Genomic DNA, 25,349 nt, shown 5'->3' on the forward strand with positions numbered 1-25,349 from the left:
CACAATGCTAAAAACTAATTACATTAAAAACAATAGCCAATAATATGTACAAATAGTAGTTAAAATATGTACAAGTAGTTAAGTAGTATAAAGTAATAATTTGCATAACTGCATTTAACGCTCACAGAGCAACAGGCGACCTTCAATATACTCGTCTGAAACAAAAGGAAACATGTCTCTGAAATAAAATGCTCTTAGTCTAGCCTCAGTCTTTGCACAGAAAGCCTCATCATATGGTATGTCAAGCATTACCTGTTTTGAATGAGACCAAGTCAGTAACTTGCATGCCTTTAGCTTTGTGCAGAACAAGCCAATTTGTACTTCCATGTAGAAGCCGCGGGTAATAATTAAAAATATCCCCATGACACCTGAGGCCACCGCCGCATGTCATCCACCCACTCGGTGGAGTTCATTAACCTGGGGTGGCGAAGTACAATCCCTCCATCAAAACTTTTTACATGTTTTTTTGTCTCTACCCACGTTAGCCTCTCCATCTTAATTCGCCGGGTATTTCAATGTAGCTATCTAGCCGTTGCTAGCCGACCGGAAGTTTCATCACAAAGCGGAAGACAATAACATTTAAAAAGGCGCATGGCGGAATAAGGCGAATACCACCAGGTGTGAGTGTGATTATCTTTTACAAGAAAACCGGCCTCTTCTGACTTCACAAGTAGGCGTGTCCAGCTAGATGTGTGGTGGATAGATCAGTCTACCAGCCTTCCCAGTGGACTGTAGCAAACATTGCTCATCTATCCGTCTTACATCTAGGTGGACACGCCCACTTGTGATGTCAGAAGAGGCAGGTTTTCAAAACGGCTTGTAAAGGCTAATCACACTCACACCGGCTGGTGGTATAATATTTCACCTTTAAATATAATATTTTTGTATACAACAATAGTGTGGGTTGCTTTGCAGCCACACTATTGACAAAGCTTTTAAATTACTGACATATCGGTAATTGCAAAAGGGAGTGTGAACATTGTCACCGAATTGTCTTTAGTTTTATCAGTGCAACAGTCTCTTAGTGTGTGTGTGTGTGTGTGTGTGTGTGTGTGTGTGTGTGTGTGTGTGTGTGTGTGTGTGTGTGTGTGTGTGTGCGTGTGTGTGTGTGTGTGCGTGTATGTGTGCGTGTGTGTGCGTGCTTGCTTGTGTGGTCATACGCCGAAGCACAAGGTGGCGGTAATGCACCAGTGACTGGACGGTAGCCGCTGTTAGTAATAACAGACAGAAGAAGAAAAGGCACAGCGAAAGGTAACTTCAAGCCACCGCGGGAGTTCTGTCCACGATGGTTAATTGAATTCAAAGCACTTAATGCATAATAATTAGCGGACATTTATCACTGCTAAGAGTCAGCGTTGGTTGTTTCCATTGACTTTGAAGGAAATGCGTATTTGTGGAGTTGTACACTGAGATCAAGTGAATGCTATACTACTAGTAGTAGTAGATTTGTAGTTCAAGAGACACTATTAGGAACACAAATATATTACATTTAAAAGCATTTTTTTGTGGTGTTTTTTTTAAGGTAATCCATCACCAACATTGCAGGATGTTAGGATCTTCCCAACTACCTCTGGCCAGGGATGCTAAGTGAAACACCCACATTTCACCCCCCTTCATTAGGGGTCTCTTACTGTTTCAAGTCTGTATATAAAATACATTATTTTCCTACTGTGTTCTTTCCCAGCCAGGATGTCTTGTAACAGCAGTGTAACCCATGTCCAGCTGTCCACGTTGGGCAAAGCTGAACGCACCACAGTGCATCTCATGCCGTGTGAGATTGAACACAATGGTCCTGCCCAAGTCTCCCAGTACTTTTCAGCTACTACCAAAGATCACCAACAAGGTGGGGTCTTGTATTTAAAATAGTTTACAATTATATTTTCATAAACTGTAAATTAAAGGGGGAATAATGGCCAGAAATACTTGACCTAACATGCTTTTCCAATGAGTAAAAAAAGTTACAAAGTATTTAAACGAGTAAAATACATAGTGTGGGTTAATCAGTGATTTGCTTATACATAATAAATCTGGTTGGCCTTATGGTATATGTAATCATGTGTCGTCTCATACTGGTCCCCCGCTGCAGACAAGACCGTGTCCTTCAGGGGGCGTGGCCTGCGGGGGGCGGAGCTCAGCTGCCCGCAGGGATACACTGGCCTGGTACTGAAGGAGGTGAACCCCAACAGCTCGGACCAGGAGGTACACAAACCGCCAAACCCCAATTCTATAATTCTGACCAGGTCTGACCTGTGAGCTCTACCACATCAACGTGTGTGTGTGTGTGTGTGTGTGTGTGTGTGTGTGTGTGTGTGTGTGTGTGTGTGTGTGTGTGTGTGTGTGTGTGTGTGTGTGTGTGTGTGTGTGTGTGTGTGTGTGTGCAGGACAGGACAGTGAAGGTGTCCTCCATGTTTGACAAGCTGACCTACTGGAACCTGGAAACCCCTCCCAACTCCGATGACATGGTTGTCATGGCGATGGATTGGCCTGAACTGGCTGAGGCTGTGAGTAGTCTTCAATAATATGAAGACGAGAATGCAACCAATAATAAAATAAAAAAGTTTTGGATAAGCAAGAGCGCAATCTCTTGCCTATCCGCTGTAGATGGGTTAGACAATTCCTAGACAGACGACTGCACCCACAAAGCCCCCCTACTGATTTTTTGGTGGAACTAACTGAATGGACATTAAATAACAATGTTTTTCTTTTTCAGGATAGACTTTTTAAACAAATCAAAGGTTGCGCTATGTGGGCTTGGTTTAGCCCATCATATGCCGGCCTTTAATGGGGACATGGGAAGAAGATGATATAATTCTATGGTGGAGGGGAACAGAAACGGAATTATTGACTATTTCATAGTTATTTGAATGCATCAAATACAAACGTCAAACTGTCTCTTGACTATGATAAAGATAAAATACATTTTCTTCATCTGGAGATTTATTAAGATGTTCAGTAATTCTCTGCTCCATAAAAAGCCATTAACTGCTAAAACAGGACAGGGTTTTCTTTTCCATACGCTGTAGCACTGCTGCATACACTATACGTAATAATTAAAAATAATTGGAACCTCCTTCAATGTGATTACTCGTTAAATTCTATCTTTAAAGAGCCCCCTGTCTTCTCCTTTAGAAGAGCACCTACTTTGGGTGATAGTCATCTACCAGCGAAAAAACAAGACCACATGGTTACCTAAAGTGCCTAACGGTACATTCAAATGTGGTCATTGCTTGAAATGTGGTCATTACTCTATGACTTGATATACCTGCCGGTGCACCTTGTTAATTATTCATGCCCTGATGAAGGCCTACTATGGCCCGAAACATGTTGGCATTTTTTTTATTATATTATGAATTAGCCTATTTATTAAAGCTTTTTAACTTTAGGGAGCGTGCATTTTTCAGCTTATCTTTTTAGTTACCTTTAGATTTGTTTATAATTCATTTTGAGGTGGGGAAAAGAACCCTAAATCGGTTTGGATTTTAACGTGCATATTGATTTAATGTGCATATGTCTTATATGATCGTCAACTAGGCCTTGTATTCACTGTCACATGGCAAGAAAAGGCAGCAAAATCCTATTTTTGAATGTCCCCTCCACCCAGTTGGTTTGATTAAATAGTTAGTATTTGTGGGGTCAAAGGGCCTTTCAGGGGGCTCTCTGAGATCACCATGAGGGGACACCGGGAGCTGTGTCTGGTCTGAGGGCACTCGTGGTATAACGCCGCCTTGGGTGGTGCATTTCAGATATATCACTCATTATGTAGCTCATGCACAATGACTGTGCTAAACAAGTATCACAGACGAGTCATTTCCATGAGTACAACATGCCTCCTTCCTAGAACTCCTAGCCCCAAACAGATTAGTGTTTGATTAGCGTTGAAATTTGGCTCTTGGAAACCGAGGTTAATTATACTTGAACCTTTTAGAGGGCTGGAGGCCCACATATGTAATCTCTAATGATGAAATGATTTATGAATGGACTGCATTTATATAGCACTTTTCAATCCAGTGGCCACTCAAAAGCACTTCACAATATTGCTTAACAATCACCCATTCATGCTCACATTCACACACCGACGGCGTTGTCCATGCAATGCGACAACCAGCTCGTCTGGAGCAGTCAGGGTGAGGGATCTTGCTCCGGGACACCTCGACATTCAGCTAGGAGGAGCCGGGGATGGAACTAGCAACCTTCCGGTTACCAGCCGACCCGCACTACCTCCTGTGCCTAATGCCGACATGCCAATATGTTGAAAACATGAGAGTATGAAGCTAGATTGTATTTAAATTGGACTCCTGGCTTCACAGATTCATGGAGCTGTAGAAGATTGATTGGAGACGCCTTCTTCTTCCTCGGTCCCACTGGCAGAAGCACCGGTGCAGGTTATCCTCCCACTCCAGCAAGCCAGAGAACGGAACGGTCGTCTGTGAAAGGAGCATTCGAAGCATGGCACATCTCCCAATGACAAACATTCTTGTGTTACTGCGACACAAATAACTACACATATTTCCTTATCATATATTTTACCTTTTGGGAGTGAAGGGTAGATTTAAACGTTTATTCACAATAATAAAATGAACATTAACATATTTGCTACAAATACCTTTTTTGTGTGATCCTAAGTACTGCAATGTGGCACTTTAGTATTCATCTTATTACAAGCACTGTGTAACATTGAGTTATGTCCCTCGAGCAGTTTTTTACTTCTGCAGGTTTAGAACCTCCAGCCAGAAGGAGAATTGTAACCATTGTATTAACAGATCAAGGCAATTCGGCAATAAACAAAAAGTCCACTTCATTACATCTCGACAGTGTAGGAGGGTATGAGGACACAGGTTATAGACAATAACTACACACCGATAAACTACCTCTAATACAAACATATGCTAGCAGTAATACAAAATAGGTCTTAAGCCACATATTATTACACGGTTGCCGTTTGGCATGGGTTTTAATGCCAACCCTTTTTTTTTTTTCACACCTTGCGTAAAATAAATAAATTATAACTGAGGGAACACACCAAGTTGTCCAAAAGGTAGCGTCATAGTTGCCTGATTTAATCTGACTGAATTACATTTCACTTCTATACGGCATTAACTTGAGTCCCCCGGTTTGTTCCCCCTTGACAAATAAGAGAAGATGGGGCAAGACCAAGGTTGGGAATAGCTCAGGAGGTAGAGCTAACTACTCCTGACGAGCTAGCTGGCCTTGCATGGTTGACTCTGCCGTCGGGTGTGTGAATGTGTGCATTAGCTGTTGTCCTTGTATAAAAAAGCCATTGGCTTTGGATAAAAGTGTCAACTGCAGCGTTCGAAATGTAAATTAATGGATTATAGTAAAGCCAAGCGCAATTCAGTCTGATTAAGCAGGTTATTAGTGTTTTAGTGTGGGCATATTTTTTGTTTGTTAAAACAGCTTCTAAAATGGCATCGGAGTAGATTAAAAATAAATAAGTCTCAGTACTGGTGCGTCTGTTTCTGTACATCAGTAATCAATGGTGCACAAGGAGTGGGTTAGCTGAGGGGGGGGTGTGGGTGTGAGGGCACGCGCTGTGGCGGCGGAGGCTCCAGCTCCCCCCTGCTCCGCTTGGCCGGGAGGCTGCGGTCGTGCGCCTTGCGTATGTGCCGATACAGGTCCCCCGACTGTGTGTAGCTCCGGTAGCAGTAGCGGCACTCGTACGGGCGCTCGCGCGTATGAACGATGGCGTGGCGGCGGAGCGTGTAGGCGCACGAAAAGGTCTTGCCGCACACGCCGCAGGTCGGCACATCGTCCGGGAAGCCCCCGGCCGCGTCCTGGAAGTCTTGGAAGTCCTGGAAGTAGGCCGGGTGGTCGGAGCCCAGCCCGTTGGGCGGGAAGAGGGAGCGGGGCCCGGCGGAGGAGGGCGACAGCGGGAAGGAGAAGTGCTCCCCGGCGCGTTGGCCCATCAGGGGCAGGTGGGAGGAGAGGTAGCGGTCGCCGCCCCCCTCGTCCTGCTGTCCGTCGGGGTCGTACTCCCCGTTCAACACCTCCATCGCCAACCCCCCCGCGCCCCCGTCCTCATCGTCTGTCTCGCCCTCCTCCAGGTCTTCGTCGGAGATCACGATGGCCTCCACCTTCACCGTGACGCCCTCTCCCACCTGCTGCTCCGCCGCCGCCCTCGCCCCGCCCATCTGAGCGTCGCTATGACCCCCCGAATCCTTCCTACTGCTGGGCCCCGTCTCCATGCCGACCATCGCCGGGTTGCCGACGGGCCCCATCGCCATGCCGACCATCGCCGGATTGCCGACGGGCCCCATCACCGTGCCTTCCAGCTCCAGGGCACTGTTGGTCAGAGGAGCGAGACGGGGCCCCTGCTCTGACCTGGGGGGGTCCTGGAGGGACCCTGGGCCGAGGGGCCCCAGGGGCGGGGCTTTGTGCTCTGCGTGGGGCTGGGGCGAAGGGGGGGCGGCGAGCGCCTGGGCTCTGGGGGGCTGCGGGGCCGTCCTCTTGCCCTCCTCCGTGTGCCACGGCTGGCAGGGGTCATCCCGACCCTGGCTGGGGGACGGGAGGACCACCCCCCCGAACCCCGACTGGCTGGCCACGCCCAGAGAGGACGAGGAGGACGAGGAGGAGGAAGGCTGCTGGTTACTGGAGACAGAGGAGGCATCAACACCATCATCAGATTGGTTTTATCCTAAAACGATAGGCCAAATAGTTACTAGGGTTTCTTAAAGTTTACTAGTATCGGTAGTTAAGAATAATAAATAAGAATATGTTAATAAGCTGGGAAAGTGAATGCAATGTAACAACCATTGTATATCACAATCACAGTCCTGTTCTGCTCCCTCGTGTGAACGTGCCCCCCCCCCACAGTGAACTACTTGGACAGAGTGGAATATTATAAGCAGATCAAACTGGCTCTGACCTGTATGCCTCAGTGGTGCTGCAGGGGCTGTAGAGGCGTTGGCCGCCCAGACCAGGCAGAGCCAGAGCTCCAAACCCGCGGGCGGGCAGCGCCGGGGCCGGCCCCAGGGGGAGCCCGGCCGCGGGGGGGACGGGCGGGGTGTCCATGCCCGGCTGCGTGGTGTCGGCAAGGTCTGGGCTGAAGGGGGCGCGCTCTGGTCCCGGCGCCGCGCGGCTCTCTATCTTCACACACTCCAAACGACTCTGCTCCGTGGTCATTGGTGGCGGCGGCGGAGGGGGGGGTTCCCTTGGGGCGCCGCCGCCTCTGCCCCCCGTCTCCGGGACGGCCCGGGCCGTGAAGCTCTCCTCGGAGCGGGTGCTGTCGGCCTCGGCCAGGGGCCCGCGCCGCTGCAACCGCCTCTTGCACACCCGCACCACCTCGTTCATGTGCAGGAAGCTGGCCGCCGCCAGCACGTCCTCCACGGGCATGGAGGGCGACTCCAGCCGCAGCAGGCCCTCGTACACAAAGTCCAGCAGCAGGCTGAAGGCCTCCGCCGTCACAATGTCACTGTCCAGCGTCACCGAGCCCACGGCACCGGCCCCGGCCCCCGGGGAGTCTGAGTAGAACATGTAGAAGAAGGGCGAGCAGGCGGCCAGCACGGCACGGTGGGCGGGGAAGCGGGACGCGCCCACGCTGACGGTGCAGTCGCACAAGAAGCCCCGCTGCCGCTGCAGACGCAGGGCGGACAGCAGCTGCTGGGAGTGCTGGGGGAACTCCATCGCCGGGCTGGGGGACCAGGAACTCAGATAAAGGAATACAGTCCTCCTGCTGTTCTAGATTATGAACGCTGCAGTTGATTCTACGGTTAAGACATCTCAATAAACAGGGCAGATTGAACATGAATAGAGACGAGCAAGAGAGATAAAAATCCCCTTTATGTTCTTCCCCTATCAGTAAGGAACGGTCTCTGTGACTCTTATCACCTATGGAGCCATGGTGACCTGTGTGTAGAAGCCAGAGTGAGACACAGGTGAGTCCTGAACCCAATGATCCTTGGCATCAAGTACACATGAAACAAATAGAGACAGAAAAATGATAACGCTTAGACCTCGTCCTTTATAGAACTGACGGAATCGTCTTTGAGCTGGAAACAATGATAATACTGTAGTATAATCTGTGCTATACACCGTGTTTACATCCGGACTGAGGAGCTAACAGCAGCCCGTAGGATCACGTATAGATCTGCTATCCTCCACATTCAGTGTGAAATAGCGCCTAGTCGATGACAGGTGAGTTAATATAAACGTGCGTTACAAAGACCTTTACCTTATTATTCCCTCAGCGCCTTTTTCATGTTTTATTCAGCTACCTGGGAAGGAATTGCTTTCAGGGTAAAAGGTAACTTATTCTGTGGTGGTTATTTCCGGGGGACGACCGAGTGCTGTGTTGCACAGCGCACCCCGCTGGTAGAAGAGATGATAGCGCTGTGCACCACAGCGCCCCCGCTGGAAGGAAGTGGTAACACTGCGCACCACAGCATTAACCCGCAACCCCGGTAGGAAGTGGTCATATGCCGGAATCAAGGATTGCACGTTTTGTTGACAGTGTTTAGGTGACTTAAACAAACTTTATAAAACATTATAAACATTATATTGTTTATTTTTTTAAACCATTTTGTTGTCTATCTGCAGTTATGGACATTTCTGTTAAGTGGTTTTGTTCTGGCATTGAATGTAGCCAAAATTGAATGAAGACAATTTTCTGTGTTTGAATGTATGTCATGTGTGTCAGTATGTGTTGGACGTTTGGAAGTGAAACCTTTTGAAATGCAGTGTGACAGAGGAGGAAATAGGAGAAGAGGATGTCGAGGTGGAGAGGTGATGTATATGAAAGAGCATGAAGGATAATTACTTTAGCAAAGTTGACCTATTTAGGCTTCATAAATCTGGTCATTTAGATAAGTATGTGCTTAAATCAGAGCAGAGTGTAACTCGAGTTGGCCTCTCTGTAATGAACGGGATCCCCCTCCTAACTGCAGGACAGAGATGTGCGCCTGTCAAAGGCCATGTCCTATGCTCTGCGGCACGGAGCCGCCCAGATGGGACTCCACCTGAACTCAGGTCAGACGCTCCAAAGAATGGAATGGATCAATTGTTCTATTATTATATTTTCGGTTCATCAACCATGTGGGCAAGCGCATAACACACATCTGTAGAATAAGTAACACTTTTAATTGACAATTAGTTTTACTTGTTTTGGTCATCACCAACATCAATGCTTTTAATCACAGCAGCAAATTCTGTACAATCTCACCACAGTACAGTAACATCAGTCTTTATTCTTATATGCAATCTTCTAATCAAAGATTATTATGAGATAACTTTTTAAAAAAACTAAAAGAAAGAATTGTTTATTAAATGGATAGGATAGATAAAAATAATCGTGGTTGCAATTCCCTAAAGAACCTGTTAAAAAACATCAAAGAGTAGAAATTATGACACATAACAGATAATTGTAAAAATCACGTAAGTCAATGGAGACCCAATGCGTCTAGTGCACACACAACAAGAACCGGTAAAACATGTTTATATATTACATGTTTATAATAACATGCTTATAATATTCACCCATTACGAAAACCATAGGAAAATCTAAGTTCCTGCCTATCAGAGGTGTTTTTATTTATTAATTTTTGCCTGAATGCATTTGGGCTCTCGTAGCCGACCTCAGATGAGTTTGACCCCCCTGGTGTGTATATATACTGTATATATATATTTATATATATATATATTATATATACATACTGTGTTCTGTTCCGTTCAGATGGCTTCCTATGCGTGGAAGACCTCCTGCGTCACCCCCAGTTCCACTCCTACACATTGGACGACGTGGAGAGAGTTGTGGCCATCGATGAAAAGAAGCGCTACAAGCTCTGTCCCCACCCAGAGAACGGCCGTCTGCAGATACGAGCCAATCAGGGCCACTCGTTACAGGTGGGTGGAGCAGTGTGTTGGTCCTCTGTGGAGGTCTTCCAGGTGGGTGGAGCTGTGTGTGGGTCCTCCCTGGAGGTCTTCCAGGTGGGTGGAGCAGTGTGATGGTCCTCTCTAGAGGTCTTCCAGGTGGGTGGAGCAGTGTGATGGTCCTCTCTAGAGGTCTTCCAGGTGGGTGGAGCAGTGTGTGGGTCCTCCCTGGAGGTCTTCCAGGTGGGTGGAGCAGTGTGATGGTCCTCTCTAGAGGTCTTCCAGGTGGGTGGAGCAGTGTGTTGGTCCTCTGTGGAGGTCTTCCAGGTGGGTGGAGCTGTGTGTGGGTCCTCCCTGGAGGTCTTCCAGGTGGGTGGAGCAGTGTGATGGTCCTCTCTAGAGGTCTTCCAGGTGGGTGGAGCAGTGTGATGGTCCTCTCTAGAGGTCTTCCAGGTGGGTGGAGCAGTGTGATGGTCCTCTGTGGTGGTCCTCTCGACACGCCCGCGGACGGCCCTGTTTCTAGACCGCACGTACCTAGCGTCTTCGTACTGTTGTGAATCTGTAATGCAGTGGTGTGACCTGTGTGACCCCATTTATAGTTCTGAACATTTTCAAACCGTAACCTAGCTTTTTACATCGGCTTCCACACAAAAAGTTTTGACCCGATCAGCATCACTCTGCTGCACTCTAAAGGGATTCATAGTGGATTGCCGTGGCTATGAATTTTAAGGCAGTCAGGCAGTCGTATATATAAACAAAAAAGCTTATGGCAGAAATCTCTTGCGACCCCGTACGCATATCGGGGGACCCCAATTGGGCTCTCTACACCAAGTTTGGGAATCACTGATGCCCCTTCCTGTATACAGTTCATATTTGTTGTATCCGTTGCATAGGTTTTTATAACGTCTGCAAAGAGGTAACAAAAGTATATAAATGAAGACAAGACACATTTCATATGGGCTGGAAACACAGAAAGGGGAAATTACTTCAGGCAGCGTTGATGCGAATGTATGGCTGGACTATGAAAGGTTACAATGTGCAGTCTCTCCGTCTGATCTGCATGCGTTCCAATGTCAGAGAATCTTCTGCTGCGTCTGGTGAACGTTTGACAAGACCTTTTCAGCCTCCGAGCTGTGTTGTTGTCTAATCCCGCTGTACTTTGTGCATTGCATAAATCCATTCACAAGTGAGGAGAGACATGTTTTTTTTGTTTCTACAGGAAAGTATCTATATTACCCCCTGTTCTTGAAATGTCCCCTTCAATAGTGAACTCCCTAAACCTCAGCTTCTCAGAACTGAGAAGTGGGAAGCAGAAAGAAAAGTAGAACATTCTCAGTTCTCTTTTACTTTGGGCAGCATTATTCTCTACTCTTTATATTATTTTTCCTGCAAAGAAAACACTTTGCAGATAACTAAACATAACTAAACATCTGATGTAATATCAGCCTTAACATTAAATGTATCTTCAGATCTTTTTCCGCTGTTTGTTTTTTAATACCTTGAAATTTGATATATCTGTCAGGCAAGACAAACCAGAAAAATAGATTTAGAATAAGATTGTTTCAAAATGGGATTTTAATATTTAAAATAGGTCCATGATGATACTGATGTTACATTTGGGATTAGGGGGGAATTATTCCAGGTCCAACAACCAAGCAGTGATTTATATTATATTATATATATTATATTTAATATTTCAAGTGAATCAATAAATGATCATTCGAATGTCCGTTTGATGATCAATGCAGCGGATGATTAGTACATGGATTAAATAGGAATAATGGGATACCCTGGTCTAAAGTTGGTGTTTACATTGGATTACAATATTTAACATCAATGAACTAAAATGAAAACCCTCTTCTCCAAAAGGTTTAAAAACTAAGACGTAAAATGAAGATATATAAGATATATATAATATCAAATAAACAAAAATATACCTTAAACATGGGCTAATCAAAACTTTGTCTTGCCACATTGGCATGTGACACACTGTGGCACTTTCTACAACAATTTCTCCCCATAATGACATGAATGAAAAAATGACCAAACACAATTACTACCAATAACATTCCTATGCTCCTAAACTTCCGAAATTGCGATGAGACTCGAAGCCTTGTACATCCTAGATGTAAAAAAACATGGCCACAACTTCTTCTCCTTCTGCTATCGATTTATATATTTATTTTCGTTTTCGTTTTTTCGTTTCGTTTTTTATATTTATTTTCGTAGTCGCACAATAAAAGTATAGATTAAAGCAAACGGAGCAGTTCTCCCCTACACCCTATATATATATATATATATATATATATATATATATATATATATATATATATATATATATGGTTTGTGTGCAGAAGCACTCGAATATTCACACATTTTGTAGCTTTGCAGCTCGTTGCTGTTTCAGTGGCTAGAGAACAGAGGGGCTACACACCAGGCCCACACATAAACAAGGGCTGCTGTCTCCTCAGTGGCAGAGTCTCAACCACAAGCTCATTTTGTTCTGCTTTCCCTTCAATATAGAATCACATCAGATATATATATTTTCTATATTTATTAGTGAACTAATCATTAACCTTGAAATCAATTCTACTTAGAATTTCTGGTGTACGTGTTTGTGTCCTCGATTCGGAGAAAGAGGACGTCTATTGATAGGCTTTGGATTCCCGAAAGGGTCACAGAGTGCAACACAGCGCAAATCTGTTCATCTATTCCAGCAGACGGGTTATTATATGGCCTCTTCGTTTTGAGGGCCATGTGCATCATAATAAATCTGTGTGGGAGAATTGTGTCCAGTGTCAAGATGTCTGGAAGTCACGCTTTGAATGTTACAAGAATATATGAGGGGCGTTTTCTGGTCTTGGGAGGATTAAAGTCCTTCATTTGTCACTAGAGCCTGAGGATGTTGCTCGTGTGAAACCCAATCCTGTCATGTATTAGTCCATGCTTTGTATGCAGAGAATCTCCCAGGGACTCACCGGTTGGATGGATAAGCCAAGCTCTGTCACTTTGACTCTCTGGCAACTCAATAAGGGGAACACTTTACCTTCAACTGAACAGTGTGCTAATGACTGTGAACTGGTACATTGCTAAACAAATTGGTTGAAGGTTTGCTTTGCTGCAACAAGTGGGTTTTGTTATAAATTTCTTTATCACTTCACAAAAATACAAAATAATAATAACGTCATTCATGCATTTAATGAATTGGTAGTGTTTCCATCTCCAATCAAACTCAAAATGGATGCTATGTTTCTTAATGAAAGCCCTTAGTTTAGATGTGCTCATACGTATAAGAACGAGGTGATTGGCGCCTCGCACAAACCGACTACACAAAAAGGGTCCAAATCTGGCATCCCATGTCAACTGCAAATGTCAAGCCTGGTAAATAAAACGATATATTGACAGAAACTTTTTTTCTTCACCTTTGTTTTGTTCCCTAACCATTATCTGAAGCATGTTTAGTGGACTTCTGCCAGAACAGCACCAGTCTAGTCTTTGTATGGTAACCTCACTTGTTATCTCTATAACGTACTGTAATATTGTTATTATTGGATATATATTATTTAAAATACATGAATTGTAGTTGTGTTGCGACTTTATTAATATTTGGTAATGATAAGAGCATTTTTTAATTTATATATTTAATTTAATAAATTATTTTTTTTCTGCTGCAACATTTCCCTCCGGGAATGAGAAGATCCAGCACCCCTCTAATCGTATATCTTTCTAATGTAGTGTGCTCTCTCTGTATGTCTTCTTCAATTTTTCATTTCATTTCCATTTTCTTACTTTTTAATAATGTTCATCTGTATCATTATTTTTAACCAAAAGCCCCACTAGGGACAAGTGGCGTAAATTAACGTAGGCTAAAAACACTATGATGCAAACATCAGGTGACTCAAGCTTGTTTATGTATCGGTCCCGATTCAAATAAACCTTCAATAATTAAAGTAATATTTGAATCCAACGACCCCATCAGGTGAAAGACCTGGAGCTGAGGCCGGTCCTGGCCGGCGCGGCAGACTGCCCCAGCGAGGCGGTCCACGGGTCCTACCTGAGCAAGTGGAGCTCCATCCAGCAGCACGGCCTGAGCCGCATGAAGCGCACCCACCTCCACCTGGCCCTTGGGCCCCCAGGGGAACAGGGCGTCACCAGTGGTGAGTTGCCAGGACACCCACCTCCACCTGGCCCTGGTGAGGGCGTCAGGGCGTCACCAGTGGTGAGCTGTCCATGCTGTTGATAGATTCATCCTATTTCTAAGCTCTTCGTATAGACTCTGCGTTGTGTATTTTCGTCGTAGTTTTAATTCTTGAAGTGGAAATCAAGGCAGCTTGACAGGTTGGATCCGAGGGTTGAATAGATGGGCGAGGTACAGACTTAGGTAGAATAGTCTATAGCAGGGGTCTCAAACTCAACTTACCTGGGGGCCGCTGGAGGTAGAGTCTGGGTCAGGTTGGGCCACATAACTGCACAACTGACCCAATCTAAGTTAATGATAGGGCTATAATTAGATCACGTTGGCTATGTTTCGCTGACAACAGGGGACATTTCATAGTGGTTGGTGGAAACCGGGAAATTTTTGCGTCCTTTGGCTTTTGTCGGGACTCAGGACTCGCAACTCAAAATTGGGACTGTCCCGGCAAAACCGGGACATCTGGTCACCCTATCACAAGTGGTAAAGAAGTGTGGCAAGGGACTCGTGCGTTTAACGCGCGGGCCGCACTTACACTAAACTTTGATGTCAAGTAGGGGGCCACAAAATATCACCCGTGGGCCTCAATTGGCCCCCAGGCCGCGAGTTTGAGACCCCTGGTCTATAGTGTAGATCAGGGATGGGCAACTTTCATGATAAAGAGGGCCACATTTTTCATCATAACCATCGGAGGGCCACATGACTGCACACTTCAACTAAACGTGAGCTGAGAGAAGCTACACAATTTTGAATTTGGTAGATATGATTTCCTGTATTCTGGTGCATTTTGGGGGTGGCCACTACCTAAAAAATCATCCAGAATCATAACCTATGTACGGTATGTTAATTGAACCAACATACATTCATTTCATGTTTTCCATGCTCAAACAGCCACATGAATGGTCAGTATTTTTATCAGTGCAAAGGGCTCACATACATCATCATTCAATGAAGTCAAAAAACTGAAAAAAAAACATCAAGTGCAACAACTCAATGAACTCAAACCCAACAAGCAGTTGTAGTAGTTGTAGTAGTTGTAGTGGCGACTTAAGTGGATATCTTTAATGACTGATATCGTTTCTAAGCAAACTAGACGCATGGGTTTGCCTTCGAATTCTATGAATTCTTCTCATCTTTCTTGACCGAGTTTTCTGTAACTCGATCAATTATTATTATTCTTTTATTAATTTTTTTATTATGTGCGGGCCTGACTGAGTGACGATGCGGGCCGCACTGAGTGAGGATGCGGGCCGCATGCGGCCCGCGGGCCGCCAGTTGCCCATCCCTGGTGTAGATGGTGAGGAGCAGTCTCCAGACGTGCTCCTTTGCTGGCGATCCCTCTGCTCGCTGTTCGGTGCAAGTATTTGAAAAAAAAGGGGTTAAATCACAAAAGAACAAAAGCAGTCTCTCCCTTGATAAGGTATATGGTCTGGCTATGACCTAGACTTCCTGGGACCGGTCGTTTGGTTCGTCCTTGTAGGGACATAAGCAAATGGAGGAATGTTGGAAATTACACCTCATATCAGTTGGAGAGGCACTGGCCTGTCCCCACACTAAGAAATATGAACACAGAGAGACACTGGAGTACACCAGCATTCTACACTGTGTGCTGTGTGAGAAGGACATGGCTGGCAAATATCTGAATGTACCGTATCCACTCGTATCTCTGTTTAAGGTGCTGGAGGTAAGCTTTGAGATTTGTAAAGAGAGAGAGAGCAGAAGAGATCAAGATTTGGAAACCTAACGTCCTCGAATGGGTCCCTTTCCTCTCTGCTCTATCTCTCTCTGTGTTTCACCGGTATTCAAATGTGTTGCAACCAATCAAGGACAAGATACCCTGATTGTTTGGAAATGTGCTGGGAGCATTCTTAAATCTAAATGATCTCATACAGAGACAGGTTTAGTCTCCTCAATACAGATATTTTCATATAGGAATGACACTCAAATATTAGCTCTTAAATCATACCTAAAGCACCTTTCAAGTACAAAAAAAGTATGCATATATATTCCTACACTATCTGTATTCATTATGTTTTTACCACCCACCAGGCATGAGGGCTAATTGTGACCTGGCCCTGTTCATCAACGTCCCAAAAGCTCTGGCCGGTAAGTGCGAACACCATCCACACATCACCTCCCATTATGTTTGCAGCTAATGACTTCTTTTAGAGGCCTTTATCACAGGTTCAGGTTCAGGGCACTGACATTACGACTCATCCATTATTATCTCCATGAGCTCCACTGCGATAAGGCCTTTGACATGTGCATACCAGCGTGCTTCATTTAGCGTTCCCTTTCTTTGTGTTTAGACGGTATCCAATTCTTCTGGTCAGAGAACGGAGTGCTACTGACCCCAGGGGACGCAGAGGGAAGACTCCTGCCCAAGTACTTCAGCCGGGCCCTCCAGCTGAGGCCCACGAGTAAGACCCCGCCGGGCTTCAGGATGGTTTGGGGGAGCAGCTTCTTTAAAGGGGTGCTATCATGCTTTTTCGACCGTTCCCTTTGCTTTAGTAATATGACTTGTGTATGCATGTTTTACGTCAGCAAAGCTCGAAAGATCCAAGTCCGAGCCAGGGGCAGTATTGGCACCCACAGAGAACGCCCCTCTATAAGTGTGTGAAACAGCTCGTTTAACCTCAAACTTTACTTCAGTTTGCTTCCGTAACAGCGTGACTGCAGTGGGCGTGGGAAATTGTTTTTGCAGAAATGAGCAGTTTTAGAATAATAAGGGGTATTTCTAACAAACAGGCATTAACCCTAAAAAAGCATGATACGGGATCTTTAATAGGCCCAGGAATTTTACGTCTGTCAATGGCTTCATCGGTGCGTTTCGGTTTGCTTGTTTCAGGAAGCGTCTTGCCCCTGCACTAGTCTGGGCGACGAATACCAGGAGGCTGGTGGAGGTCGCAGTATGCAGCCGACCCCGTCTGAAGACGGCAGCAGGCTCCGTCGGCTCTTTGCTCCATAGAAATTATAAAAAACGAAATGATAATGGAATATGGATTTCCTGCTGACAAATGTACTTATTGTAAGTCGCTTTGGATAAAGGTGTCAGCTAAATGCCCTGAATGTAAATGGACAATAGATAATGGAACATGGCAAGAATTAAATTACGTAAGAGGTCTCATTGTATGTCTATCTTCAAGGAGCTTCACAAAGTTACATTGGGTTTAAAATGTAACTTTGTCTATGTTTGTCTACTTAATCGTTAACCCTGACGGGCGATTAATCCTAACCCATAACCCTAAGCCTTTGTCTGTGTTCGCCAAAGAGGGAAAACATATCTTTATGTTGATGTGATCAACATTGAGGGAGAATGGCTGTTGGAAGCCCGTACTATAGTGGCACTAATGTGGCCGACTATAGTCAAAGAAACACACTCAATGACATGAGGCCAGGGTGTAAGGGACAGAAAGACAGATGGTTTGAAAGATGAACACAGAGGAGGTTTACCAGATTAGGGGCAGGCGGACATTGTGGGTTTATTCGCTAACAGACTGCCACAACTGTTACTCCAAGATACAGCGGGGCCAGGAAGATAGTGGATAACAACCTCCTCAAAGCTTCCTGTAGTAAACCACCCGAAACTGGGGCTGTGAATAACAAAGTGACTGCCTTAATTATTTATTAAAGGAGAATGACAATGATTGCGTTTAATAAGCATAGGTTTGGACTCATCCACTGATGAGATCAAATGTGGGAAAAATTCTTTAACAAAGATATCAGTTGTATTTCAAACCCAGTATTTCGCACAGTATCTAAGCAACACTTGCCAACTCGCCCTTCTATTGGCACATTGGTCAGCCACCTTTCAGTTGGCAGAGCCTCAAAGAATTAAATTACTTGAAAATGATTTTCAGAAGAGCCAAAAGATCGTTTGCGTGATTATCAATCAACCTTTTAGGGAAGATGTTCATTGCAAAATAGACAATTTAGACTGGAAAGATTGATTATTATTATCTTCTCTTCCCCATTATGGTAACATGGCAAATCGATTTTTAACATGACCTGGAATTGACTCCGATAGCTGTGTGACGATCTGATTAAAACGCCTTTGTATCCCACAAAGGCGTTTTGTTTCATTTCTCTAGTATAATTTATGAGTAGATAATACATTATTGAGATACAAAGCGGCCTCTATCCCTCGTAGGTCGGCCATATGCACCCAGAGGCAGCTAAGTCGGGCTCTACTAGCCACAGGTTCCTGGCCCCCAGAGCTCCCGTTCGGTTGAGACAAAGAGGAACGCGGGGCCGGTGTGTGGCCCCTGCCTCACAGGGCCTAATAGGGCCCCACAGGGCCTAAAATAGAGCCTCATAGGGGTCTCGGGGCCTCAGAGGGCCTCATGCCCCCCCGTCAGCTTGTGGAAGAGCTCCTGGTTGAGCGCGTCGCCCTGCTCCTTCGTCCGCGTGGACATGAAGATGTAGCCCCCGATGAACTCGTGGACGATCTTGCAGTCGGCCGTCACGCAGCTGAAGGCGATGTTCACGTTACCGTCGAACTCGATGGCCACCTGGAGAGCAGGGAGACGGTCAGAGCAGTGGGACAGTTAGCGGAGAGCAGTTAGACGTTTAGAGCAGTGAGACGGTTAGAGCAGCAAAAATATCCAAGAAAGGTTTCTGTAGCTGTAATAGTGAAAACACAGTCAGTAATAGCAGCAAAATATATATTGTATGATATATTCTAATAGTGCAAAATATATATATATTGTAATAGTTCAAAAAGACAGTCAGTCTGAAGGTCAGAGTTCAGAGTCCAGGGGGGGGGGGGGAGAGGGGAGAGGCGTCACCTGTCGTATGTCCCAGTTGACGTTCCACTGGCGCATGTTGTTGTAGCGCCAGGTCCTGACCACGTCGCCCACCCCCAGGTCGATGCGGATCAACCGGTTGGGGGCGATTCCCAGCACCTCGTCCTTCCTGCTGCCCTTGAACCTGGGGGAGGACAGACGTCCGGTGACGTGAGCTTTTCAGCTTAACCTCTCAAAGCGCTATGTGATGGGAGCTTGTTTGATTATGTGTTGCTTGTGGACTTGGCTATCCTAAACTGAATGTGTTCTCGTGGAAAGAGAGGGTGAAATGCTACTGAATCCAGAGTAGAGCGGCGAAGACAGATAATGCCTTCCAATGAATTTCAATGGAAACACATATTGCATATTTGGCTGCTGCAGTAACTGAGAGATTGTGAGATTGATCTGAAAGTCGATATCACATTAAAATCTTTAAATCCTTGTTGTGACATATTTTGATAAGTTACAAAGTGCCGGTGCTTTTAAATTGTTACGGCCAATATAATTATAGACCGGTAACTCAATTCAATTTCTTGCTACATTTAGTTCATCATTGTGTGTTTGTTCAGCATGACATATTATTTTACATCTAATCATTCTCCATCGGCAGAGCTATTTTAAGTACCCTGAGAAGAGAAAGGCCCTCTGTACTTCATTCAAATGTTTTTGTAATAGCCACATATATTTGTGAAGTCTTAGAATAACAAGCTGCAGATACGTTGTTTATTTCTCCCTCAGACTGCTTGGCCATTCGACTGGTTAAATCCCCATTTTAAACCGCTGAAAAATTTATCCAATTCACCCAATATAGAACACAGATGCAAAAAGGTCTTGGGAAAAACAGAAGGAACCGGAGGAGTAGTACCTGACGACCACGTAGGAGAGGCCGAAGTCTGGCAGCGCCTGCCAGATCTGCAAGAAGCGGAGCAGGGCGTCGTTCCAGGAGAGCTGGGCCACGTTCTGGTAGGCCTCCAGGATACGTTGGGTGAGCTGGGAGCAGGGACAGCAGGAGTACATTTACATTTAGGAGATTCTGCTGACACTTCAATCCAAAGCGACTTACAACCCCTCATTCACACATTGACACACACCGACGGGGGAGTCAGCCATGAAAGGGGACAGCCAGCTCGTCGCGAGCAGTTAGGGTGAGGCGTCTTGCTCAGGGGCACCTCGACACTCGGAAGAGCCGGGGATCGAACTAGCAACCTTCCGGTTCAAGTCAACCCGCTCCCCCTCCTGAACCACTGCCGTAATGCACACAGAGCCTTCTGCAGGGACAATGGAGTCGTGCGGATGTTAGTCGCCTTCGTTTTACACACTCTGTATTATCAGTGTTCGGTCTCATCCAGCCCCACGGTATTGTGCGTTGTAGTGGTAACACACCTACAACCTATAGGGGTTTCAAAGGAGAGAAGCAGGACTGTACTTCCAGTTCTGTGAGGTGAACACGACTCCCTTGGTCCCCCACCGAGACCCCCAGAGTGAAACCCCCTGAATCCCTGCTCCCTGTAGTGCAGGGGTCACCAACCTTTTTGAACCTGAGAGCTACTTCATGGGTACTGAGTCATACGAAGGGCACCCAGTTCTATACACTCTTCTGAAATAACAAATTTGCTCAGTTTGCCTTTAGTTATATATTACTATTAATGATTAATGATACTCATCCATCTGAAGACATGTTAATTAATTAAGTCATGTTAACGATTTCTCACAATAATTATCAACAATGACTTAAAAAAAGGGGGGAAAGAGTTGTTCAAGAATGAGTAGTGCTATTTTTCGAACAGGCCTGCGGGCGCCTCATGTGGTCCTTGCGGGCGCCATGATGACCCCTGCTGTAGCGTCTAAGCCTCGGTTTGTGTGTGAGGCCATGAGGTGTGTCGGGGGGGGGGGGGGCACCTGCTTGGCCTTGTACTTCTTCTGGTAGCGCGGCGAGACCAGGCTGTGGGGGTTGATGGCGTCGTCGGCAGCGGGCACCGAGCTGTTGCCGTGGGTCTTCTGCATGGCCAGGAAGGAGCGGATGCTCTGGATCTCGCTCTGGAAGCTGCTGTCGGCCAGGCTCCGCCCCGTGGACGCCAGCCGGCACGCCGCCATCCAGTGGGCATACTGCTCCTCCTGCGGGAGGGGAGGGACTGAGGTGTCACTCTGCTGTCGCATTGGTTCAGAGCATCGTCCCGCGACACAAGGGTCAGTTGGACCATGAGGCAGGCGACTCGGTACAGTTGGTGTGTGTTTGGGTTGGACGGCCTTCACAGAGGGGTCCGGAGACGGAGAGTGAGGAGAGTTGCAATGTGAGAAGAAAAGAGGATTCAGGCTGTTCTGCGCTTGGTTGAAGGCCACGGTGTGTGGTTGAATGTTGTGCGTAAACCATGTGTGCCTGGGTTTGGTGTTGTGTATAAACCATGTGTGCCTGTGTTTGGTGGCTTACGTTCTCGCAGCGCAGGTAGAATTCGGTCATGCCCTCCGGGGCCGGGATCAGGAGCCGGATGACGAACTTCTGTCCGGCCACGTTGACGTCTGGGGCGACCTCGCAGCCTGGGCAGAGGGACGGCGTTCACACATCAGCACTTAATTTACAGAGAGGTGAGGATTATATTCTATCGTTATGCAAAGGATCCCTACAGAGAAGTAAAACGTGTTTCTTTTACTTTCGCTTGATCCGGTCTATTTGTTATTTTGTCCAACCAAGTCTCTGTCAAGGAGAAGTCTGGCCCTGAAATCTTGTTGTTGAGTTGTTTCCCTACTGTCATTACAATCTCTCCTTCAACTGAATCTTTTAGATATCCCTAAACTACGTTTGAAGTAGTCCAACACAACAACTCTCTCCGCTCTCACTCACATTTCCAATGTTCTTTTGCAACAACTCAACTCTCGTAAGACTTCTGCTTGGGCAAGACTTGGTTTTACACAATAATAAACAGAGCTTGTCAAGAGAAAGGTTGAGAAACAAGTTGTATTTATCTGAAGGGATCCCTTCATAATGATGTAAAAAAAGAAAATACTTTTAGAGAACGTACCTAGATGGGGGGCAATTGCCCCAACGGTTTACATTGTCCCCCTTTCTCGCAGATTAGGGCTTCAGTGTTTTCCCTCGATACTGGATCAATTTCAGAAATTGTGATCTACATTGCCTCATCCGGATATCCAGAAGTATTCACACTGGTTGGGCCACCATGCCATCCCAGAGTGAATTCAACTTCAGTTACAAGTGCAGTTGCAACCTGAAGAATGGTGTAGTTGTGGGGAAGGTGATTGTTTGAGGGGTATTCAGTACAGCTGTTCTCCACTAACAGTGCCATAACGGCCTTCGTTATATGTACATCCATTTGTACAATCTGTGAATCCTACACCCTTTAGGTAAGAAGCAGCCTTCATCACGTAGATAACCGGGAGTAAAGTGGAAGATGTTATCAGCCTGTGAGGGGCAGTCCTCATGTTCTCCTTACCTTTGAGGTGGATCTGCTGGATGGGCTCTCCCACGCTCTCCTCTTTGCTCTTGAAGTAGGAGATGCCGGTGTCTTGGAACTTGAACCAGTATTGTTTGTAGCCCTTCAGGGTCAATCTCTTGGGCCTGGAAGTACGACACAAGTCAAACCCAGTGGGTTTCATGGAGCACAGTGTCTATGTGTCGTGTGTTGTTCACTTTCTGCTGCCTCCCATCCCTAAAGCCTCATCTATATCATAAGAATATCCACTTTCCAACCCATCTTCCTGCACATATCCGTTTGCTAATTACTCCTTTAACGTTTTTCACAGTTAGACAAATGGATGGATAACTTAGAAAAACACCTCATGAGCATTGTCATGAGATATTACAGAACAAGAATCTTACCGGAATATTTTCAGATAGTCACTTAGTTCTGGTGCTGCCATGTTGTCCTGTATTAAATCAAAAAGAAAACATAACTTAGAGACACTCATCTGAGACACACACCATTTTAGACTGATCAATCTCAACCTAAGCTTAAAGGACAAATCCGATGTAAAATGGATTTGGGACATGTTTGGTATGATAACGAGTTGGAATGTTCGTTTTGGAGCAAAAAAGCGCATATAGACGCATTCTTCAGTTGGCTGTTTATAGCCGATTCTATCAAAACGCAGAGCTTGCGTGTTGTTGACGGATGTCACAATCTCTGTGTTCGCCAATCTACTTATCAAGTCTTAAAAACCAGATGGCGTTGACGGGTGAACTACTGATGGTATTGTGTGTATAAAATGTCCTTTTTAATAAACAATCTGTGCACTTACAAAGTTATCAATGTCTCGTTTTATATGTTAAGACCCTTAATATACTACCAAAGAAGAGTCAGGCTACTTCTAGCCTTTTAAGTGGTTTAAAATAGCGATTTAGTTTTTACCATAACAAATGACCCCATCGTACCAAGTTTATAGCGTTTTGGTAGAATTGGCTAAAAACAGCCATCTTAAGAAGATTCCAACTCGTTATCAGAATAAACATATCCCAGATCCATTGAACACTGGATTTCTCCTTTAACTGGGCCACGTCTTGACACATTATTATGTATCGCTATATACAATATACGACTAAAATATGAAAACCTTGAAATTGTTATTCAACTAAAACCGGCAAACTACAAGAAAATATACCAAATGTTCTCAACAATGCCGATGCATTTATGCATTCATCCATTCCTGCACATATTTCTCAGCAGGGTAGGAAACAGGAAACTCTCACACATCTATTTTTCATAAAGCTACCACAACAAAAGCTAAAATCCAGGGATTTCAAATCCTTCTCTTTCCAGCAGTCGATCTGTATTCTGAATCTACACTTCTGCAAGCAGCTCTCCAAGATGTCTTACCAGCATGTCGTTGGCGGTGTTGCTGTCCCCGTCCATCTTGACCTCCAGGGACAGCAGGGCCGTCTCCAGGTCATCCATGGCCGCGTTGGAGGTCACCGTTTGGGGCTCCGACAGCGAGCGCTTGCTGATGTGGTACTTGAACACACAAAGGGATCCTATGGTCATTATTTAGCTCATTGATTCCTTTTTTTAAGGTACATTTTAATTCAATTAATTTATATTTTCATGGCTGTTTCGTGCGATCATGGAAAGGACACTGGAAAGTGGACTTTGTAAGAGATTTCAGAATTTAACCTGGCTCGCTTAGGCCTATCGCCTAAATCAGTGGTTCTAAACCACCGGGCCACAGACCTGTTCGGGCCGTGGACCATTGGCCTCCGGGCCACTACTTGAAAAATGTACTTCCATAATGTGGTACTGGAACACACAAAGGCATCCTCAGGTCATTATTTTGCTAATTGATTCCTTTTGGAAGGTACCATTTGGTTTAAATGCTTTCATTGTAATTCAATTAATTCATAAAATGTTCTGGATTTGAGGCGACAGATGCTATTGAAGATGGTGCTCTGAAACCTGTTCCTCTTCCACCATCATATTTCAGGACCAATAGTAACCCTCTCAGAGTGTGTCCAGTGGTCCCTGCTCACCTGCAGCGCCCCGAACAGCATCATCTCCTCCTCAGTACAGTCAACGTCCTCCAGCAGGACGGCCCAGCGGGCCTGCTCGTACAGCTGGGCGAGACGCACCACGTCATACTAGAGAGAGTGAGTGAGAGAGAGAAAGAGAGGGGGGGGGGGGGAGGGGGTTGGAGGGGGGGAGAGAAATGGAAGGGAAGAGAGAGAGAGAGGGGGGGGGGGAGGGGGAGTGGAGGGGGAGAGAGAGAGAGATGCAAGGGAAGAGAGAGAGAGAGAGAGAGAGAGAGAGAGAGAGAGAGAGAGAGAGAGAGAGAGAGAGAGAGAGAGAGAGAGAGATGGAAGGGGGGAGAGAGAGCCGGGAAGAGAGAGAGATTGAGAGGTGGAGGAAAAGGGGGAGAGAGAGAGAGGGAGTGGGGGAGAAAGAGGGAGAGAGAGAGGTCATTTGACAGATGCTTTTATCTGTAACGACAAACAGAAAAGATGCAAACGCTGCAACCAGCTCATCTCATCCATGATGCTATTAGTGATCGCTCCTAATTGTACCCTTCAGTGATTGGTTAATCACTGTCACAACAGTGATTGCAACGTACATTTAGTCAATAGTACACACACACACACATACACACACACACACACACGCACACGCACACGCACACGCACACACACACACGCGCGCACACACACGCACACACACAACACTATTACCCTTCACACACAAAGAATACATCGCACACGTGTAAAGCAACATTGAGTACATTCAACAAATCCATAGAGTGCACACACACACACACACACACACACACACACACACACACACACACACACACACACACACACACACACACACACACACACACACCAGGGGCTCGAGGTTGTAGAAGGTGGAGTACTTGAAGCGTAGCCACAGCCGGTCGTTCTCCTGGACCCCCTGCTGCAGCAGGGAACGGGAGGAGTCCAGCCACCTGTAAGAGCGGGGGTTACCATGGTGAGGGAGGGGCGACTTCAGGGGGGATGTCAAACAGACATGTGGAACTGTGTTTGCGTTAAAGGGGTTGCATCATGCTATATGTCCTTTGTTTGAGTGTCATCT

At 45.8% G+C, this 25,349-nt stretch overlaps 4 protein-coding genes across 7 annotated transcripts in view; 2 read left to right on the forward strand and 2 right to left on the reverse strand.

The window, feature by feature from the left end:
* Positions 1-1,160: 1,160 nt before the first annotated feature.
* Positions 1,161-4,589, forward strand: rnaseh2c (ribonuclease H2, subunit C). The gene is made up of 5 exons (XM_060062256.1): positions 1,161-1,251; positions 1,685-1,843; positions 2,087-2,199; positions 2,382-2,501; positions 4,308-4,589. The coding sequence occupies exons 2-5, from the start codon at positions 1,690-1,692 to the stop codon at positions 4,329-4,331; spliced, it is 411 nt and encodes a 136-aa protein (XP_059918239.1). The 5' UTR covers positions 1,161-1,251; positions 1,685-1,689; the 3' UTR covers positions 4,332-4,589.
* zbtb3 (zinc finger and BTB domain containing 3) lies at positions 4,545-8,317 on the reverse strand. 2 transcript variants are annotated; one of them, XM_060062250.1, is made up of 3 exons: positions 8,189-8,317; positions 6,884-7,648; positions 4,545-6,606 (listed from the first exon to the last, which is right to left on the reverse strand). In XM_060062250.1, exons 2-3 carry the CDS (start codon positions 7,639-7,641, stop codon positions 5,514-5,516), a joined length of 1,851 nt encoding a protein of 616 aa, XP_059918233.1. In that variant the 5' UTR covers positions 7,642-7,648; positions 8,189-8,317; the 3' UTR covers positions 4,545-5,513. The 2 variants fall into 2 exon arrangements, with proteins under 2 accessions (XP_059918233.1, XP_059918232.1); XM_060062249.1 differs by having other exon boundaries at positions 6,884-7,863; positions 8,189-8,295.
* On the forward strand, positions 8,308-17,137 carry trpt1 (tRNA phosphotransferase 1). 3 transcript variants are annotated; one of them, XM_060062252.1, is made up of 8 exons: positions 8,308-8,474; positions 8,654-8,739; positions 8,901-8,982; positions 9,686-9,855; positions 13,802-13,979; positions 16,064-16,120; positions 16,324-16,434; positions 16,863-17,137. In XM_060062252.1, the coding sequence occupies exons 2-8, from the start codon at positions 8,689-8,691 to the stop codon at positions 16,883-16,885; spliced, it is 672 nt and encodes a 223-aa protein (XP_059918235.1). In that variant the 5' UTR covers positions 8,308-8,474; positions 8,654-8,688; the 3' UTR covers positions 16,886-17,137. The 3 variants fall into 3 exon arrangements, with proteins under 3 accessions (XP_059918235.1, XP_059918236.1, XP_059918234.1); XM_060062253.1 differs by lacking the exon at positions 8,654-8,739; XM_060062251.1 differs by lacking the exon at positions 8,308-8,474 and having other exon boundaries at positions 8,515-8,739.
* Positions 17,138-17,622: 485 nt separating this feature from the next.
* Positions 17,623-25,349, reverse strand: part of fermt3b (FERM domain containing kindlin 3b) — a 13,719-nt gene continuing 5,992 nt past the window's right edge. The window contains exons 6-15 of the mRNA XM_060062248.1: positions 25,119-25,221; positions 24,272-24,379; positions 23,625-23,759; positions 22,631-22,677; positions 22,245-22,369; positions 21,227-21,333; positions 20,698-20,913; positions 19,664-19,788; positions 18,802-18,943; positions 17,623-18,525 (exon numbers count right to left, since the gene is read on the reverse strand). Coding sequence (XP_059918231.1) covers positions 18,346-18,525; positions 18,802-18,943; positions 19,664-19,788; positions 20,698-20,913; positions 21,227-21,333; positions 22,245-22,369; positions 22,631-22,677; positions 23,625-23,759; positions 24,272-24,379; positions 25,119-25,221 — 1,288 coding nt within the window. The 3' untranslated portion in view covers positions 17,623-18,345. The remainder of the gene's footprint in view (positions 18,526-18,801; positions 18,944-19,663; positions 19,789-20,697; positions 20,914-21,226; positions 21,334-22,244; positions 22,370-22,630; positions 22,678-23,624; positions 23,760-24,271; positions 24,380-25,118; positions 25,222-25,349) is intronic.

This window comes from Gadus macrocephalus, chromosome 10 (assembly GCF_031168955.1).
Source record: "Gadus macrocephalus chromosome 10, ASM3116895v1".
Lineage (NCBI taxonomy): Eukaryota > Metazoa > Chordata > Actinopteri > Gadiformes > Gadidae > Gadus > Gadus macrocephalus.

Excerpts from the sequence above, each read along its gene's own strand:
- rnaseh2c (XM_060062256.1), top strand. The coding sequence starts at position 1,690 with ATGTCTTGTAACAGCAGTGTAACCCATGTCCAGCTGTCCACGTTGGGC. Across the intron at positions 1,844-2,086 it reads TACCAAAGATCACCAACAAG|ACAAGACCGTGTCCTTCAGG; the intron begins GTGGGGTCTTGT and ends CCCCCGCTGCAG. Across the intron at positions 2,502-4,307 it reads GGCCTGAACTGGCTGAGGCT|ATTCATGGAGCTGTAGAAGA; the intron begins GTGAGTAGTCTT and ends CTGGCTTCACAG.
- zbtb3 (XM_060062250.1), bottom strand. The coding sequence starts at position 7,641 with ATGGAGTTCCCCCAGCACTCCCAGCAGCTGCTGTCCGCCCTGCGTCTG. Across the intron at positions 6,607-6,883 it reads AGCACCACTGAGGCATACAG|TAACCAGCAGCCTTCCTCCT; the intron begins GTCAGAGCCAGT and ends CTCTGTCTCCAG.
- trpt1 (XM_060062251.1), top strand. The coding sequence starts at position 8,638 with ATGTCATGTGTGTCAGTATGTGTTGGACGTTTGGAAGTGAAACCTTTT. Across the intron at positions 8,740-8,900 it reads GAGGATGTCGAGGTGGAGAG|GACAGAGATGTGCGCCTGTC; the intron begins GTGATGTATATG and ends TCCTAACTGCAG. Across the intron at positions 16,435-16,862 it reads CCTCCAGCTGAGGCCCACGA|GAAGCGTCTTGCCCCTGCAC; the intron begins GTAAGACCCCGC and ends TGCTTGTTTCAG.